This window comes from Danio aesculapii, chromosome 19, assembly GCF_903798145.1.
Source record: "Danio aesculapii chromosome 19, fDanAes4.1, whole genome shotgun sequence".
Taxonomy (NCBI): Eukaryota; Metazoa; Chordata; class Actinopteri; order Cypriniformes; family Danionidae; genus Danio; species Danio aesculapii.
The window spans coordinates 49,647,575-49,665,718 of NC_079453.1; the positions used below are offsets into that span (position 1 = coordinate 49,647,575).

Here is an 18,144-nt window from a genome sequence, read left to right on the forward strand (position 1 = left end):
ATTTTAAAGATGCTTGTAACCCTTTCATGTTTTTTTTTTTCAAATAAAGTAATGGAGATATACATGATGAGATAATAGAGCATATGTAAGTGGACATGTTATTTATTTTTATAGTTTCATTTGTATAGATGGATGCTTGTGTATATGTACATGTTGTTTTTATTTTCTTGGCATTTTTTACTTTGCCTTTGTAATCTATTAACTACTGCATATGAATGTATGAAAACATTTATGCTCTAAGCTATTGTGTTTTGTAACTAGTTGTTTTGTGTTATAAAGAGTTAAAAGCATTTGTTAAAGCATGCATTAAATGAACGTAATGTGGAATCTGCAGCAAATCAAGCCACAAATCTGAGTCACAACAAAGTGCTGCAATAAAATGTAGGACATGATTCCACTGAATAGGCCAAAATAGCATAGTTATTTTCATATAAAGTGCTTTTTATATAAATTGCTTAATATTAGGTTGTTATGGTTTAAGTCCTTTTTATGGACTTTTTAAGGCCAGCTCTTTGGCAGTATGTCGTTATTACTATGGTGAATGTTACACAAGGTTTATAGGAAACAGCCTCATAGTGTTGTATCAATAAAAAAGGTGGAAATATGACAGCGACTTTTATAACCAGGAATCTAGTTATAAATATTAAGGAATGAATTAATGAATCGAGCAAACAAACAAATAATCATATTACTAACAACATTATTAATTTCATTACTATCATAATATATTTTGAATCATTCATTCATTTATTCATTTATAAATTTTCTTTTTATTTATTTAATTATTATTTATTCATTCATTCCTTTATTATCCCATCCATCAATCCATACATACATTTATTCATTCATTCATTTTTGCATGCTTAATTTATATGAACCCTGGGACCAAATGAATGAATGTATGAATTTATCTGTTAATTTACTTATTAGACATTATTTTGAAACAAATATTAATGAAATTTAGAGACTTGATTTATACATTTATATTAGAAATACAGATTTTACACTGAATTTGATGAATTAATCCTGGTGAAAAATCAGGCTAATTAATTAATTAATTAATTAATTAATAATTAATTAATTAATTAATTAATTAATTAATTAATTAATTAATTAATTAATTAATTAATTAATTAATTAATTAATTAATTAATTAATTAATTAATTAATTAATTAATTAATTATAAAATGAATGAATGAAAGTATAAACATGAATGAATGAAAGAAAGAATAAACAAATGAATGACTGAATGAACAAACATTGAACAAAATGGATGAATGAATGTATGGATGGATGGATGAATGAAAGAAAGAATAAACAGATAAATGAATAAATGGATGAATGAAAGAATAAACATGAATGAATGAAATTAACAAATGAATGAAAGAATGAATGAATGAACAAATGGATAAATTAATAAATGGATGAAAGAATGTACGAATAAATGGACAAACGAACGAACGAATAAATAAAAGAATGAATGAACGAACGAACGAACAAACAAATAAATAAAAGAATTAAATGAATAGATGAATGAATAAATGAATGAATTGATTGATAAATTAATAAATGGATGAAAGAATAAGCATGAATGAATGAACAAACAAATTATTAAATGAAAGAATAGATGAATGAATGAATTAATTAATTAATTAACGGATGAATTTATTAATTAAAAGTGGTGCCTTTTAGTGCCTGTAATCTCATTACGTTCGATCTGAGTACACATCTTCTCAGACTACTATTAAACACACTTTTACTATTAAATCCCTTTTAGGAAACTTGGTGAAATTGACCTTGCTCCAGACGTGTGGTTGCGAGTGCTCAAGTTTTGCGACGCAGTTTGCGAATGTTCGTTGGAGCGATGGATTTGGGATACGGCAAATCAACAAACTATGTTTGTAATGACGGAACTTGCGACCTTAGTTGGCTAATGGTGGTTTTGGGAAACACACCCCTGAACCGTTTTATGAAACAATAACAGTTTTCTACAGGAATCAGGCCTCACTGCAAGCCTTTTAGTCCAAAAAAAAAAAAAGAAGAAAATAAATAAACTGAGATGCATATATGTATCATAAAAATAACGTCATATACAAGTTCAGAGCCAAGAACGCAGAAGACTGCCAGACTTCATCAAGCTTTGATTATATTTTGATGTTTAAGTGTCAGTTTTCAAAGCCAGAAGAAATGGACACACTGTAATAAAGCCTGATATAAATAAATCCGGCATTTACACAGCATACAAACACACACTGTTCATCTTTTAGCTCTGGGGACAAAAAAATATATGTGCTGGTCTTAAAATCTGCAATGTGCATCTCAGAAATATGATGCAAACAGAGATTATTTCAGCAAAACTCAATATTCAAAGAATGCAAAATTGATTTTAGCCTGAAACAAGAAAGGCATGACGTCAGTCTACATTATAGGATGAGTAATTACCCTCTGTATAAAATGAAGGGTTGCACACAATTCATTCATGTTATCCCAACACCAATCGATTACGTTAACAAATTTAAGTGGATTGAACATAACAAAGGGCGGCACGGTGGCTCACTGGTTAGTACTGTGGCCTTACTGCAAGAAGGTCTCTGGTTCAAGTCCTGGCTGGGCCAGTTGGCATTTCTGTGGGGACATGCGCTATAGGTGAATTGGGTGAACTAAATTGCCCGTAGTGTATGAGTGTGTGCATGTGAATGAGTGTCTATGGGTGTTTCCCAGTACCGGGTTGCGGCTGTAAGAGAATCCACCACTTAAAACATATGCTAGAATAGTTGGCGGTTTATTCCGCTGTAGCGATCCCTGATAAATAAGAGACTAAGCAGAAGGAAAATGAACCAGACTAAATTAAGTTGTCCCAAAAAACAATCTCAAGAATTGTGTTGTTTCAGCTCATTTTAAAGAAGTGGTATAAACAAGAAGTAGAAGTATTTGTTGAGAGTATCAAAACTACTAATAAAAATGCTAGACAAGCCTTTTTTTTTAAATAGAAAGATATGAATGTTTGCATGCTTTCAGCAGCAGCTGGGCTCAAAGCAGAGATCACTGGGAATTAAAGCTTGGTTCTTACAGTAACACACATGTCCCATCAGACCAATCAATACACAGAGAATTGGAAACTCTTCCAAACGTTTTGCATTGCAAAATCCATCTTCACACGGGACAGAGTTTAGCGCTGGGTCAGAGGACACGGTTCAGGGTTTTGGCCGGTTTCTCTGCATCATACGAGATGGAGCTGAAGTATGAGAGTCTTGTGCTGTCAAGAATTGAAAATCATTTTGTGTAATGATCTGTCCTGTGGTTCTGGCACATGCAGGATAGAGTGTTTCCTCAAAATCACGAGCGAGAGAGACTTGAACATCTGCATTGGCAGGTCACACAGCACAAAAAAATCTTTAGCTTTTTGTGTTTCATTTCAAGCAGGATAAAATAGAGTAACAACATGTTTAACCTGTTAGTGAGGGGTCAACCAATATGACAAAATGCTTTAGTAATTTATACTACTGTATAGTGTTTTTGATAGTACTATAATAATTCATTATAGGGCTGCTCGATTATGGGAAAATTCATAATCACGATTATTTTGGTCATAATTGTAATCACGATTATTCAAAACGATATACAGTTGAAGCCAAAATTTTTTTTTTTTAATAAATATTTCCCAAATTATGTTTAACAGATTCAGAATTTTTTCACAGTAAAAAAAAAACAATTTTTACGACACACTATTCTTGACAAAAACAATGAACAATGAATGAATGAAAAAATGGAGAAATTAATAAATGAAGGAATGAATGTACGAATAAATGGACAAATGAATTAATGAATAAATAAAAGAATGAATGAACGAACGAACAAACAAATAAATAAAAGAATTAATGAGTAGATGAATGAATAAATGAATGAATTGATTGATAAATTAATAAATGGATGAAAGAATAAGCATGAATGAATGAACAAACAAATTATTCATTAGTGACTGTAATCTCATTACGTTGGATCTGATTACACCATCTTCTCAGACTACTATTAAACGCACTCGATACACGATTCTTGACAAAAACAACATAACCGCGAAATTCAGATCTCAGAATTCTAGCTTTTCCAAGTTTTCTGACCTAATTAATTGGTATCCGTAAAAGCAGTAAAATTAAACAAAAAATTGCATTTTAATTACTGTTTTACCACTATATGAATTAGAAATCAAGGTATCTTTTATTTATGCACAGCGCACATGTATGATTATAATATCATAAGTGTCACCTATCACTGTGCATCACCTGTTATCACCAATGAATTAACAGATAATTGCATTAATCATTCACGTTAACACTTGATTCACACGGGGCATCAGCACACTGGATGGAGGGCGTGTCTGAAGTTGTGGCTGATGCGATCATCATAGCAGCATCAGCCAATGAAATTAATCCGCAATCGGCTGCTGTCTAAGCTGGGGTTTTTGCATAAAGAGATCTGATTGGCTGACGCTTCCGTTGGCACTTGAAAAGTTGAAAAATTCCCAAATTCTGCAGCGAGCAATGCCGCTAAAGTGGTGCCGACAGATCCACAATTCAGTTCGGCAATACTTGGCATCACCCATTCAAAGTGAATGGGAAGCATTGACGCTGAAGCCCGGCGAATCAAACGTAACTCTGACATTGTAATCTAGCAAAATAAAGAGTGAATTTTGATTCAACGTGGACTCTAATGTACTTTAAAAAAATAAGATTGGCCTGTGGGTGAGTAAATTAACAGTGAATATTGATTTTTTTTTTTGGTGTGTGAGGATCTTTGGAGTGTTACAACGCCAGGAGAGTCTAGTATAAGAGCCAGACCAGTCTCAAAAATAATACATTTACAAATGTTTTGCATACCCTCGCAAAACTGTTGTTTGACAAACACTTCCTAATTACTTCATACATGTCAACCCTCCTGTTTTTGCCAGGATTCTCCTGTATTTTACCATTCTATGCCGCTATCATCCTATCACTAAGGATTTTCCCATATTGCTCACATATTTTTAATCTTGAAAGCATGCTGTAATTAATATAAAAATGTCTGCATTCACTTTCTATTCATTAAAGATATGCGTCGATCATCGCTCTTCATATGCAACCTCAGTAAAATCATGTAATTAAGCGCTGACTGACGGACACGCTCCCTATGATAAACTGATCCCAGATCAGCTTCTGTACACGCCATTTTAAAAAGGAGCTAAAGTGCAGGACACTTTGAGATTCGGGTGTGTGTTTAAGCAGACTAATACACTTGATAATATGTAAACATCGCCGTCCTGTTTTTTAAACAACTCATTTTCTAGTAAATGAGCACAAACAGTAACTAAAGTAATCGAACGCTTTCAATTTAGATCTGTGCATTCTTGCATAACAGAGGTGTCACTTTAAGTGGCATGTACAGAAGCTGATCTGGGATCAGTTTATCACATGGAGCGCGTCCGTCAGTCATCGCTTATACATGCATTCACTGATTCAGAGTTTGCATAGGAAGGGCGATGATCGACGCATATCTTTAATGAAATGAAAGTAAATGCAGACATTTTTATATTAATTTCAGCATGCTTTCAAGATTACAAATATATGAGAAATATGGGAAAATACTTAATGATAGGATAATAGTGGGATAGAATAGTAAAATATGGAAGCATCCCGGCAAAAACAGGAGGGTTGACATGTATGTAGTGAACAGGAAGTGTTTGAGGAACAACAGTTTTGTAAGGGAACGCAAAAACAACTTTGCATTCCCTCCAAAACATCTTAAAATAAAAATATATATTTCCCTATCACTCAGTATCAAACAGTTTTTTTTTTCTTCCACCCATTTTTTTTCCCCACCATCATGTCCCTTCCGGGCCTCCGTACAATTCACATTTACAAAATCCAGTGTAAATTCAAAACACAATTCATAAACACAACACACAATTTGTGAATTCACAAGTAAAAATCATAAATATTTGCACCAAACAAATTGGATTTGTGTATATTATGAATTGTGTTTTTTATTATAATATCATACGTGTCACCTATAACTGTGCATTACCTGTTATTGCCTATGAACTAACAGGGAAATGCATCAACTTAACTCTTAACAATGTGCGCTAGCAAAATAAACAGTGTGAATAGAGTAAATAGCACTCTTATGTAATATTGAAAAAGGAATACTGGCCCGAGGGCGAGTAAATTAACAGTCAATGTGGATTTTTGTTTTGGTGTGTGAGGATCTTTACCCGTTCTTGTCATGAATCTTGTTGATTTCATTGATCTGTATCATAAGCTGCTTCTCCAGCTTATTGGTGGACAGCGAATTCTCCAGCAGCTGAATTTCCAACCGCGATGTCTGATTCAAAACCTGCAAAACGAAGACACTCCAATAAAAATACAGTAATCCTTCCGCAAAAACACAGACCTAAAAAGCATTAGTAAGTCAGTATTAAGTGAGCCGTGCCTCAGGAGAAGTCATAAACACACACCGCTGTACCGCAGCACCATACGACAGCACTTATGAACAGTTATTCAAGCTCTTATTTGACAAATCAGCAAAACACAACCTTACAATCTCCCTCTGCAGTCATAAAGACATTCAGAACGAACAACTTGAGAACGACGCATGAAAAAAAGAGACTGGTACTGGTGTTGTTCTTGGCTTGGTGGGAGCTGTATTAAGAGGATACATGGAAAATAGACTGCTGCTTTAATGGAGTGTGAAATGCGTACCTGGTAGGGATGCCTAATATATCGGTATCGTGATAATAGTATATGCAATATACAACTGAAGTCAAGTTTTGGTTTCTTCTTCTAATATTTCCCAAATGATGTTTAACAGATTCAGGAATTTTTCACAGTATTTCCTCTAATATTGTTTCTTCTGGAGAAAGTCTTATTTGTTTTATTTCAGCTAGAATAAAAGCAGTTTCTCATTTTTTTTAAAGCCATCTTAAGGTCAATATTATTAACCCTCTTAAACAATATTAGTTTTGGATTGTCTCCAGAACAAACCACTGTTAGACAATGACTTGCCTAATTACCCTAACTTTACTCTAATTCAGTGTTTCCCAACCCTGTTCCTGGAGGCACACTAACAGTTCATGTTTTGGATGTCTCCCTCATCTGACCCATTCACTTCAGGTGTTGGAGTCTCTTCTAATGTTCTGATGAGTTGTTTCAGGTGTGTTTGATTAGGGAGAGAATAAAAACGTGTACTGTTGGCGTGCCGTCAGGAACAGGGTTGGGAAACACTGCGCTAGAAGAGACTCCAAAACCTGAAGTTAATGGGTCAGATGAGGGAGACATCCAAAACATGAACTGTTGGTGTGCCTCCAGGAACAGGGTTGGGAAACACTGCCCTAATTAACCTAGTTAGGCCTTTAAATGTCACTTTAAGCTGAATACCAGTATCTTGAAGAATATCTAGTCTAATATTATTTACTGTCATCATGGCAAAGATAAAAGAAATCAATTACTAGAAATGAGTTACTAAAACTATTATGTTTAGAAATGTGCCGAAAAAATCGTATCTCCCTTAAACAGAAATTGGGAAAAAAATATAGGAGAATTTAAATTTAACAGGAGGGTTAAAAAATCTGACTTCAACTGTACATATTGCAGAAATCTGTAATAAATTACATATACTTTATGCACTGGTTATTTATCAAAATTTGACCAATCAGGTGGGACCTTACTATATTTAAATCCCGCCTCCCCAGAGGTTGCTGTTCTGCTATTGGCTAGAGTGACCAAAAGCTGAACCCTGAGCTGAAAATAAACACTCATGTCAGGAAAATGTACATCCAGCGTTCTCCAGCCTCCGGCGCCTAGACTGCAGCTCTGCACAAGAAGTTTGGCCAGAGGAGAAATGGTCCTGCTTAATCGAGCCCGGTTTCTCTAAAGGTTTTTTCCTTCACTTTCGTCAATTGGTGAAGTTTGTTTCTCACCGCTGTCGCCACTGGCTTGCTTGGTTTGGGACTAGTAGAGCTGCGCATCGATGGATTTGCTCTTCAGTGTTTGGACTCTCAGCAGTGAAAATTAAACCACACTGAACTGAACTAAACTGAACTTCAACTCTGAAAACTGAACTACACTGTTTCAATTCACTAGAACTTCTACATTAAGCTGCTTTGACACAATCCACATAGTAAAAGTACTTCAGAAATAAAGAAGAATTGAATTGAAAATGACAACAGCCAAAACTGAGGGTTTCATTTATTCACAGTGTTGACTGAATGACTGAATGTTTTTAGTCTGATATATAATGATGTAGATCTAAAATATATTTAGCTGTTTATTTTAATATCATTAAATAAATACATAATTTTAAAAGAATAATAAATAATTAATAATAAATAGCATTTTCTAAGGAAATGCTATTGACCTTATTCTAAAATGCGGAAGTGCGCTCGTTTTTGCGATTGTATTAAGACTTCCGATTCAGTTGCCTATGGGAGAAATGACTATAAATAATTAACGGCAGAAAACGGTCAAACTACTCGCTCTACAAACAAGTCTTTGCATGATTATACATAAAAAGTAGAATAATATAATAAGAAAAGATCAGTTTGCAACATAAAGCAGCATTACGAGCTGTTTTTAACCTCTAAAAATGAATGGACGTGAATGAGACCGGAAGCCTCGAGCCAAAAAGATTCAAATGGCTGCGCCCGCTCAAACGTAAAGAATAAGGTGAATATTGTAAGAAATATGCAGATCTCAACATACATGTATATGAGTTCACCCCTCACAAATCCCTCATTTAAATTATAATTTGTGCATATACATTAGATTAGTCAGTACTGAAGCCAAATCTGAAGCTAATCGAACTAAATAAGTTACGATAATGGTTCAAAATGAGTACACCCAAATTTATATGCTAGGGAAAAATAAAAAATGTATAAAATTGTAGAAATTTTGTAGTTTGTGATTTCATTTTCCAATATTTTGGATGAATTTAATTGTATTATCTTTCTATTTCTAAAGATGTTCGGTGACTCAATTATTATTTTAATCAATATATCTGTTTAATGAATCTGTTTTGTTCAAATGCACCAAAATACATTGCCTATATTCACTGAGAAATTATTAAAATATAAATTTTTAAAATGGGGTGTACTCATTTCATACCTGTCAACCCTCCCGTTTTTACCGGGATTCTCCCGTATTTTACAGTTCTATCCCGCTATCATCTCGTAAAAGTATTTTCCCGTATTCCTCCCATATTTTGAGTCTTTCTCTGAAGAGTGGCAAATAAACATTAAAGAGCCGATCCTCCCTATATGCGACCCATACCGCCGAACCACCAGGGGCCGCCCCTTGCTCTTAAATGTGAGCCTGTTCTGTGCTTTCGCTTTGTTTATGGCGGGATTCCCTTTCCTTTTCATTACAGGTGCCGTCTCCCCTTCATATGCAATCCTCAAAACAGTCATATAGCGGTGCGTGACTGTCAGCTGACGTGCTCCATAGTGATAAATAGACGCTGGATTCTGCACACGCGATTTGAAGCAGAGTGAAAGTCTGGGTTTTGGGTGCGTGTTTGAACAGACATATACACATAATTAATAATAATAATATCTAAAGATGTCGCTCTTGGTGGGTTTTTTCAAACGCAACTAATTTCGTCCTAAATGAGCATACAAAGTTGGGAAAGCAATCAAAAGCTTTCATTATAACGTTAGATCTGTGCATTTTTAAAGTGACACCTGTTACTTAATGTAATCAAAGGGAAAAAATCTAAATAAATAAGAGATTCATTTGCTGCTCTTTAATCAGAATGTGTAAGTTATACAGTGAAGAAACGGACAATGAGATTTGATAGCTTGATTCTATTTCATTATAATAGCTTTTAATTGTAATAAGCTGAACTGTTTGCTAATGTATTTGCTGCTAATGTATACCATTTAATTTTTCTTTTGTAAATAATAATAATAAAACATATTACTGACTATTTAACTGTTTATTTACAATAAAGCAGCTCTAAATGAGCATATTTAGTCATTGTGGGATTTTTTAAAGGGGGGGGGGCATATCCCTTATTGTGGTGGCATATTCCTTATTTTTTATGGCATATCGCTTATATTTTACATCTCAAAATTGACAGGTATGTATGCTGAACACTGTAGTTATTGCAATACTCAACATCAATATTGTATATTTTTCCAGTATAGTGCTGTCTTTATATACCTGTGTCTCCACGTCGGTCAGTTTTCGCGTCTGTTCTGCCGTTTGGGACAGAAGACTGGTGCCCATTTCCAGCATGGCTGCCGTGTGGTTGTGGACGGCGCTCTGTTGTAGCTGCACCATCTCCGTCTTCATGTTGTCTTTGATGTAGTTCTCAATCTGTGAGGAAAGTAAAAAAGACTATGAGGACATGTAGTTTTTCTTAATTTGCTTTTTTAAGTCTAGACAATGTAGGACAAATGGGGAAAGAAATGAATATGAAATACTATGCAAAATAAGAGAACAAGGTTGTGCATAAATACTGCAGGTCTAACATTCATTCATTTTCCTTTGACTTAGTCTCTATTTCAGAGATCGCAACAGTGGAATGAACCGCCAACTATTCCAGCATATGTTTTACACAGTGGATGCCACAACCCATTACTGGGAAACACCCATACAATCTCATTCACACACACACGCTCATACACTATGGACAATTTAGTTCATCAATTCCCCTATAGCGCGAGTGTTTGGACTGTGGGGAAAACCGGAGCACCCAGAGGAAACCCACGCCAACATGGGGAGAACATGCAAACTCCACACAGAAATGCCAACTGGCCCAGCTGGGACTTGAAATGAGCCACCTTCTTGCTGTGAGGCCACAGTGATAACTACTGAGCCACCGTGTCACCCCAACTGTTAACTAATATTAAGGTTAAAAACTTCTGTAGCTCAGATGTCATCCTGACCCCTGAATCCTTACATAATGGTGTGCGCAGCGGCTGTAAAAACCCACAGAGAGCTAAAACACTCCTAACTTGACAACTCCAGCAGTCCTGAAGACACTTTAACACCCGAGCACACCGAGGCTTCACAAACTCTTTAAGAGGATAATAAAAGGAAAGGAGACACCGTTCGGCACAAGGACACAAGGAGGTCAGCAAACGCTTACGACTTCCTCACTAAAAAAAAAAAAAAATGCATTGGATTTACTACTTTTTTTAAGTGATTGCAAAATATTTATAGGAGCTGAATTTAAGCAAACAAATAAAGTTGAACATTGCTACATTTATTTAGTTTGCTTAAATTCAGCACATATAAATTGTTTACAACCTTAAAAAGATAACAGCTGATTATTTATTAGATCAAAGGTTTTTTTTATTATTTATATAATGATGAGCATGTTATTATGTGTTTCACTGCACTTGATTACACTCGCCAGAAAAACATAAAGCACAGTTTATTTAATTTATATTTTTTGCTATTTCGTATTTATTTATGCTTGTAATTTATTATATTTTATGTTGATGCACTGCATAGAAAATATAACAACTATCCCAGTTGGTCTAAATAGATGCTATCTTCTAAATAGAGGTTTTCATATCATCTGGTGATATTATATATATATATATATATATATATATATATATATATATATATATATATATATATATATATATATATATACACATTTACATTTAGTCATTTTACGCTTTTATCCAAAGCGACTTACAAATGAGGACAAGGAAGCAATTTACACAACTATAAGAGCAGCAGTGAACAAGCGCTATAGACAAGTTTTCAGGTGTGTAAAGTCTAAGAAGCAAAGCATTAGTAATGTTTTTTTTTGAGAGAGTACAGTTAGTGGTATAGCCAGAGAGGCAGTTACAGATTAGGAAGGAATATATACATCACAACAGAAAGAAAAATTGCAATGTCAGATTTTCCAATATCGTGCAGCCCTAATCTGAAGTACACTGAAAAAATAATTCAAAGATGATTTGATGATTCCTTGGATTTACAAAATTTATGTTAAGTGGTTGTAAACAATTTATTTGGGCTGAATTTAAACAAAGAAAGTAAGCTGAACATTACTAAACTTAATTTATTTGTTTAAATTCAACACATTTAAATTGTTTTGCAACAATTGTTGCAGACATAAATCTTTCCAGTGCACTGAAACAAATCATTCAAAGATAAATACTTGGATTTACTACTTTTTTTAAGTTAAGTGGTTGTAAACGATTTATTTGGGCTGAATTTAAACAACAAATTAAGTTGAACATTACTACATGTAATATTTTTGTTTAAATTCAACCTAAATATTGTTTGCAACAATTTTGCAGACATCATTTTTTTTCACTGAAATGAAATGATTCTTTGGATTTGCTAGATTTTTTATTTAAAGGTAAGGTGGTTGAAAACAATTTATATGAGCTAAATTTAAACAAACAAATGAAGTTGAACATTCCTAAATTAATTGAGTTTGTTTAAATTCACTCCATATAAATTGTTTGCAACCTTAAAACAATTTAATGAATAATTTTTTTTCAATGCACAGAGAAGCTCCAGTGATTCCTGAAAGACGGATATATCTCCCTGTTGGCTTGGTTTGAAAGGAATCTCTTATCTGACCTGCAAACGGAGCAGAAACACTAGGAGAAAAGCACTAGTGGAAGCAGATGGAGCTCGTTTTGTTCAGAAAGGAAGAGATGGAGATATACAGAGTTTTATCATGAAGGCTCTCTTTCTAATCTGAGAGACGCTGGAGAGCTTTTTACAAAGAGCACTTCTGTTGATCAGAGCATCAGAAATGGGCCGAGCTTCATTTGCAAACACATGAGGACTAGTTTAGTCCAAATAAACAATAAAACATTGTGCATTACTGAAGTGAGACTCACACAGGTGAGTGGGCTTGACAAACCACCTGTAGAAACATTCTTCTCTCTATATGAACCGGACACTTAGTTCTCTGAGCACTAACTGTTCCTTTGCATAATCAGCACTTCTTGTGTGTGTTGCCTGTTCTTGTTGAATCGCTGAATGCCTCCTCAATTGTAAATCAATTTGAACAAGAGCGTCTGCTAAATGACTAAATGTGAATGTAGACTTTCACAATGAGCCTTATTTGCTGAGGGAGGGGGCAAAAAGGTGCATGTTTTTAGAAAAATACAGCAAGCAGGCTTTCTCCAGGTTTCACCAAGTCGAATTTAAAGGTGCTCTAAGTTTTTGACTCTTTTAAAAAGGAGTAAAAACACCATAATATGTTTGCAGATACTTCAGAAACATGCTGAGTGAACATTCTTGTTTATCTGAAAAACAATGCTGAAGTCAGACATTCTGCTTTGCAAATGTGCATTACGCACCAGAACGTCTGTCTTGTTTTGGTCCCTTTAACCCGCTGAATGCCAGTTTAGCCAATTATAATTCAGCACCCCGGGCTGCCTCTGTGGAAAACAGCAGATTTCATTCATTCAGTCAGGAAGGCTCTTAAAATATGCATCTCCGGTGGACAGTAGCAGACTCTAAAATGAGAAGCAGATTTAGAGTTCCACATGAGGTTATTAGTTAGCAAATGATAGAACTATTATGAGTGTAAACAGTAGGTGAGCAGGTTACATTGTAACCCCGTGTTACCCCATTGTAACCGCAGTGATGAGCAATTTGGCTATTTGTACCAGATGAAACACAAAAGAAATTTAAAAACAGCCATTCAGAGACACAGAATAGTGCACTCACTGCACTCCAGCGAAATGGTAAGGTTTATAATCTAATGAACACATATTAAACCTCTTTAACCTTATTAAATGTAGATGCTGAATCACTGATATGTGTTGGTTTGCACTGAGTCACAGCTCTAAAGTTTAATTTCAAATGGTTTATTTAATTTTTTGTTATTTTATTTAAGATCTGAGGTGAACTATCTGCAGCTGCTTTCAGTATATGCCAATAAATGTCAAGTAAAATGGCATTCAAACCCACATTATTAGCATTAAGACTGAATATAGCACATGAGCTGTACCTGAGGTTATCATTGTCAGTTTTCTGTTGTTCCCCAGTGAGAAATAGAGGCTATTTCTAATATATCAATTCGATTGGTTAGGACAAAACCACCCTTTAATATGGAGAATATTCCTTTTATTGGGTGCCGTTGCTTTTATATAAAAGACTCACTCCTGTTGGTCGTCAATCTGGCAACCTGCGCTTGCATGTGTTTTGATCCAGGAACGCAATACCTAGTTTAACCACTGAGTGTCAAATGTACATACTGCACCTTTAAGACTTTCTTGAAGACCACTATAAAAGGGCTGATGATGCTGATGGTTCCTAATGGGTCAGTGGAAAATAGTTTTACTTACACCATCCAAAAATATATAAAATATATAAAAATGTGTAAAAACTATAATAGACTAATTGTGTGTAACAATCGGTCCAGGTAGCTAAAACTATATGCAAAGCTGTTAAACAAATGTTATTGTAGGGAAGATAATTAAAGTAGATACAGTTAATTCATCTTTTGTTAAAAATTTTATTGAGATGGGTTGTTGGTGACTGGATGGATGTTGTCCCAATTGGGTAAGTTTACACGGACAAAGGACTTGATTCAAATCATCAAGACCTAAAAACAAAATTTAGACCTAAAACATAATATTTCAATGAATTTAAGACTTTTGAGGTCTACATTTATATTATTTAAATTAAGACATGGCAACACGGTGGCTCAGTGGTTAGCACTGGCACCTCGCAGCAAGATGGTCGTTGGTTCGAGTCCCAGTTGGGTCTGTTGTCATTTCTGTGTGGAGTGTGCATGTTCTCCCCGTGTTGGTGTGGGTTTCCTCCGGGTGCTCCGGTTTCCCCCACAGTCCAAACACATGCGCTACAGGGGAACTGATGAACTAAATTGGCCGTAGTGTATGAGTGTATGTGTAAATAAGTGTGTATGGGTGTTTCCCAGTACTGTGTGGAAGGGCATCCGCTGCCTAAAACATTTGCTGGAATAGTTGGCGGTTCATCCTGCTGTGGCGATCCCTGATTAATGAAGGGACTTAGCCAAAGGAAGATGAATGAATGAATATTAAGACATTTTAAAATATTTTAAGACCCCATGCACGGACACCCTGAGCAAGTCTATAGAAAAGTTTATATATATTTTTTATAGGGGGTCTTTTTATTTTTACACAGCTGTATTCATTTATTTTTTTAAGTAATTAAATATATTCCCAGAGATGGGTTGTGGCTGGAAGAGCAGCCGCTGCGTAAAACGTGCTGGATAGGTTGGCGGTTCATCCTGCTGTGGCGATCCCTGATTAATAAAGGGACTAAGCCGAAAAGAAAATGAATGAATGAACAAATATAAAAAATAATATCATAAATCTAATATCATAATCCCTATTTAAAACAGCATGAGCACTAATAAAATGAAACAGAACTTCCAGTGCTCGTGTTCGACTCATTCAGCTTGTTGAAGTGAGTTCATGTGTTCATCAAAACATGTCAGCATGAGAAATCTCCACAGCCTGAAAACATCGTCCTGAAGACACTCCAGCAAATGAACAGAGACAGCAGAGTCGCCCACTGCATGTGTCCAGCGCTGCGAGGGTCCACACTCATTACTTCATTAATGATCCCTAGTGAGTGCACTCAGTAAAACAAACTGGCAGGAGGCAGGTTTCATCAAACCCCACATCCTGTTCAGCTGCCATCCAAGGACCTGATTGACACCATGTTGAATTTTCAACGAACGACTTATTAGTTATTCAATCCAGAGTCATTTCATTTAAATTAAAGGGTGTTTTTCGGTAACAAAGAGCCAAAATCAGCACAAACTACAAACTCTTTTAATGACTTGTAGATTTAATATTAATCTGAGAAGTTTTCAAGCTCATTCATTTTACTTGCATACATGTTCACATTCAGATCACAAACCATTGTGACCAAACCACAAACCAAAAAGTTTGATGCTACATATACGCTTATCAACAAAATGCAGGCCTGAGTGTGCTCAAAATCCCAAATCTATTTACAAAACCCAAAAAAAAGATTCCCAAAATATCAGATTTGCCACACATTTAATGGAGTTTGTGCAGTTTTTAGCTCTTTGTTGCTGAAAAACACTTTTATTTAAAATAAATTACTCTTTATTTAATGACTAAGGTGACGCAGTGCCACAGTAGGTAGTGCTGTCGCCTCACAGCAAGAAGGTTGCTGGTTCGAGCCTCGGCTAGGTCAGTTGGCGTTTCTGTGTGGAGTTTGCATGTTCTCCCTGCGTTCGCGTGGGTTTCTTCTGGTTTCCCCCACAGTCCAAACACATGTGGTACAGGTGAATTGAGTAGGCTAAACTGTGTATGAGTGTGTATGGATGTTTTCAAGAGATGGGTTGCAGCTGGAAGGGCATCCGCTGTGTAAAACATGTGCAGTTCATTCCACTGTGTCAACCCCGGATAAATAAAGGGACTAAGCCAAAAAGAGAATGAATGAATGAATGCCTAATACATATGATAAAGTTCATATTATAATGTTTATTGAAATGGCAGCGTGGTGTCAATCAGGTCCTTGAACGCCAGTTGAACAGGTTTTAACATGTATTATTATTATCTTTTTAAATATATAACCCATTAAATGTGTTGCTAATCTCATATTTGCTCAATTTATGCACAAACTATGGGCAACTTTATATCAAAAATGAGGTCAAAATGCACCTTATGAACGCATTAATCTTTGGTTTGTGATCTGATTGTGAACATTTATGCAAGTAAAATGAATTAGCTTGAAAACTTTTCAGATTGATATTAAAATAATAAAAAATGAATGAAAAATCATAGAAAAGTTAAGTTAGTTCAGCTTTATTTTTAGTAACATCATTCATTCACTTATTTTCCTTCGGCTTAGTCCCTTATTTATCAGTGGTCGCCACTGTGGAATGAACTGCCAACTACTCCAGAATATGTTTTACTCGGCGAATGCCCTTCCAGCCGCAACCCAGTACTGGGAAACACCTATTCACTCTACACACACACTCATACACTCTCATAAATAAAGGTACAGGAGCTGTCACTGGGGCAGTACCTTTTCAAAAGATACATATTTGTACCCAAAGGGTCCACAGTGGTACCTCAAAGGTGCATATCAGTGTCCAAATGTACCTAAACAGTACCTTTGAGGTACCATTATGGACCCTTAAGGTACAAATATGTACCTTTTGAAAAGGTACTGCCCCAGTGACAGCTCCTGTACCTTTATTTCTGAGAGTGTACACTGCGGCCAATTTAGTTACCTATAGCGCATGTGTTTGGACTGTGGGGGAAACCGGAGCATCCGGAGGAAACCCATGCCAACACAGGGAGAACAAGCTAATTCCACACAGAAATGCCAACCGGGACTCGAACCAGCAACCTTCTTGCTGTGAGGCCACAGTGCTAATCACTGAGCCACCGTGCCACCATATTTTCAGTAATATCTTTAAAAATAATAACACTAATAATAAATGTTTAAAAAAGTTCTGTTTGACTGTCATTCAAGGATTTGACTGACACCATGTTGACTTTTTAATGAACAAAATAACATGAAGCTTATCATATTTATTAGTCATTTAATCGAGAGTCACACAAGTTATATAAATGTAAAAAAGGGTGTTTTTCAGTAACAAAGAGCCAAAATCGGCACAAACTACAAGCTGAACGAATCTCCTGGCGAAGTAAAGCACAAAGTTGAATCTGAATCAGAGAAACGGGCTGTAATATCAGCGTTTGCAGCTCTCCAGTTTATGACTTTATCCGGAGACAACGGCGAAAACACACTGAGATATGAAGTCATTGTGATACAGATATTAAAATATGAAAAACAAGAAAGGGGAAACCAAACGAAAGCCTTTGCACTTGCCAACAACATAAAAAAATCAGGATCAAAAACACCGAAATTGAACCTGTTGGAAGCGACCTGTCATGCGGAATTAAAAGCACAAGATAATATTCATGTTTGGCAGTGATTATAAAGCAATGCACTTATTTTGATTGCTTCAGTATGTAATAGGCAAGTTATACTGATACACGCGTCTCTTTACAGTAAACAGAGCAAGCGTGATTGGAAGGATCAGTAACGCCGCAGGCATTAAACACGTTTAGCTGCAATTCGATCGGGAGTTTTTGAACTTTTTGTCCCTGAAATGACATTAAGCTCTAAAATCTGCGTTTGTGTCGT

At 35.5% G+C, this 18,144-nt stretch overlaps 1 protein-coding gene across 1 annotated transcript in view; it reads right to left on the bottom strand.

Moving 5' to 3' along the window:
- angpt1 (angiopoietin 1) overlaps positions 1-18,144 on the bottom strand; it is a 217,445-nt gene that overhangs the window by 137,834 nt on the left and 61,467 nt on the right. Inside the window, exons 2-3 of the mRNA XM_056479444.1 lie at positions 10,189-10,344; positions 6,246-6,367 (exon numbers count right to left, since the gene is read on the bottom strand). Of these exons, the coding sequence (XP_056335419.1) occupies positions 6,246-6,367; positions 10,189-10,344 (278 nt within the window). The remainder of the gene's footprint in view (positions 1-6,245; positions 6,368-10,188; positions 10,345-18,144) is intronic.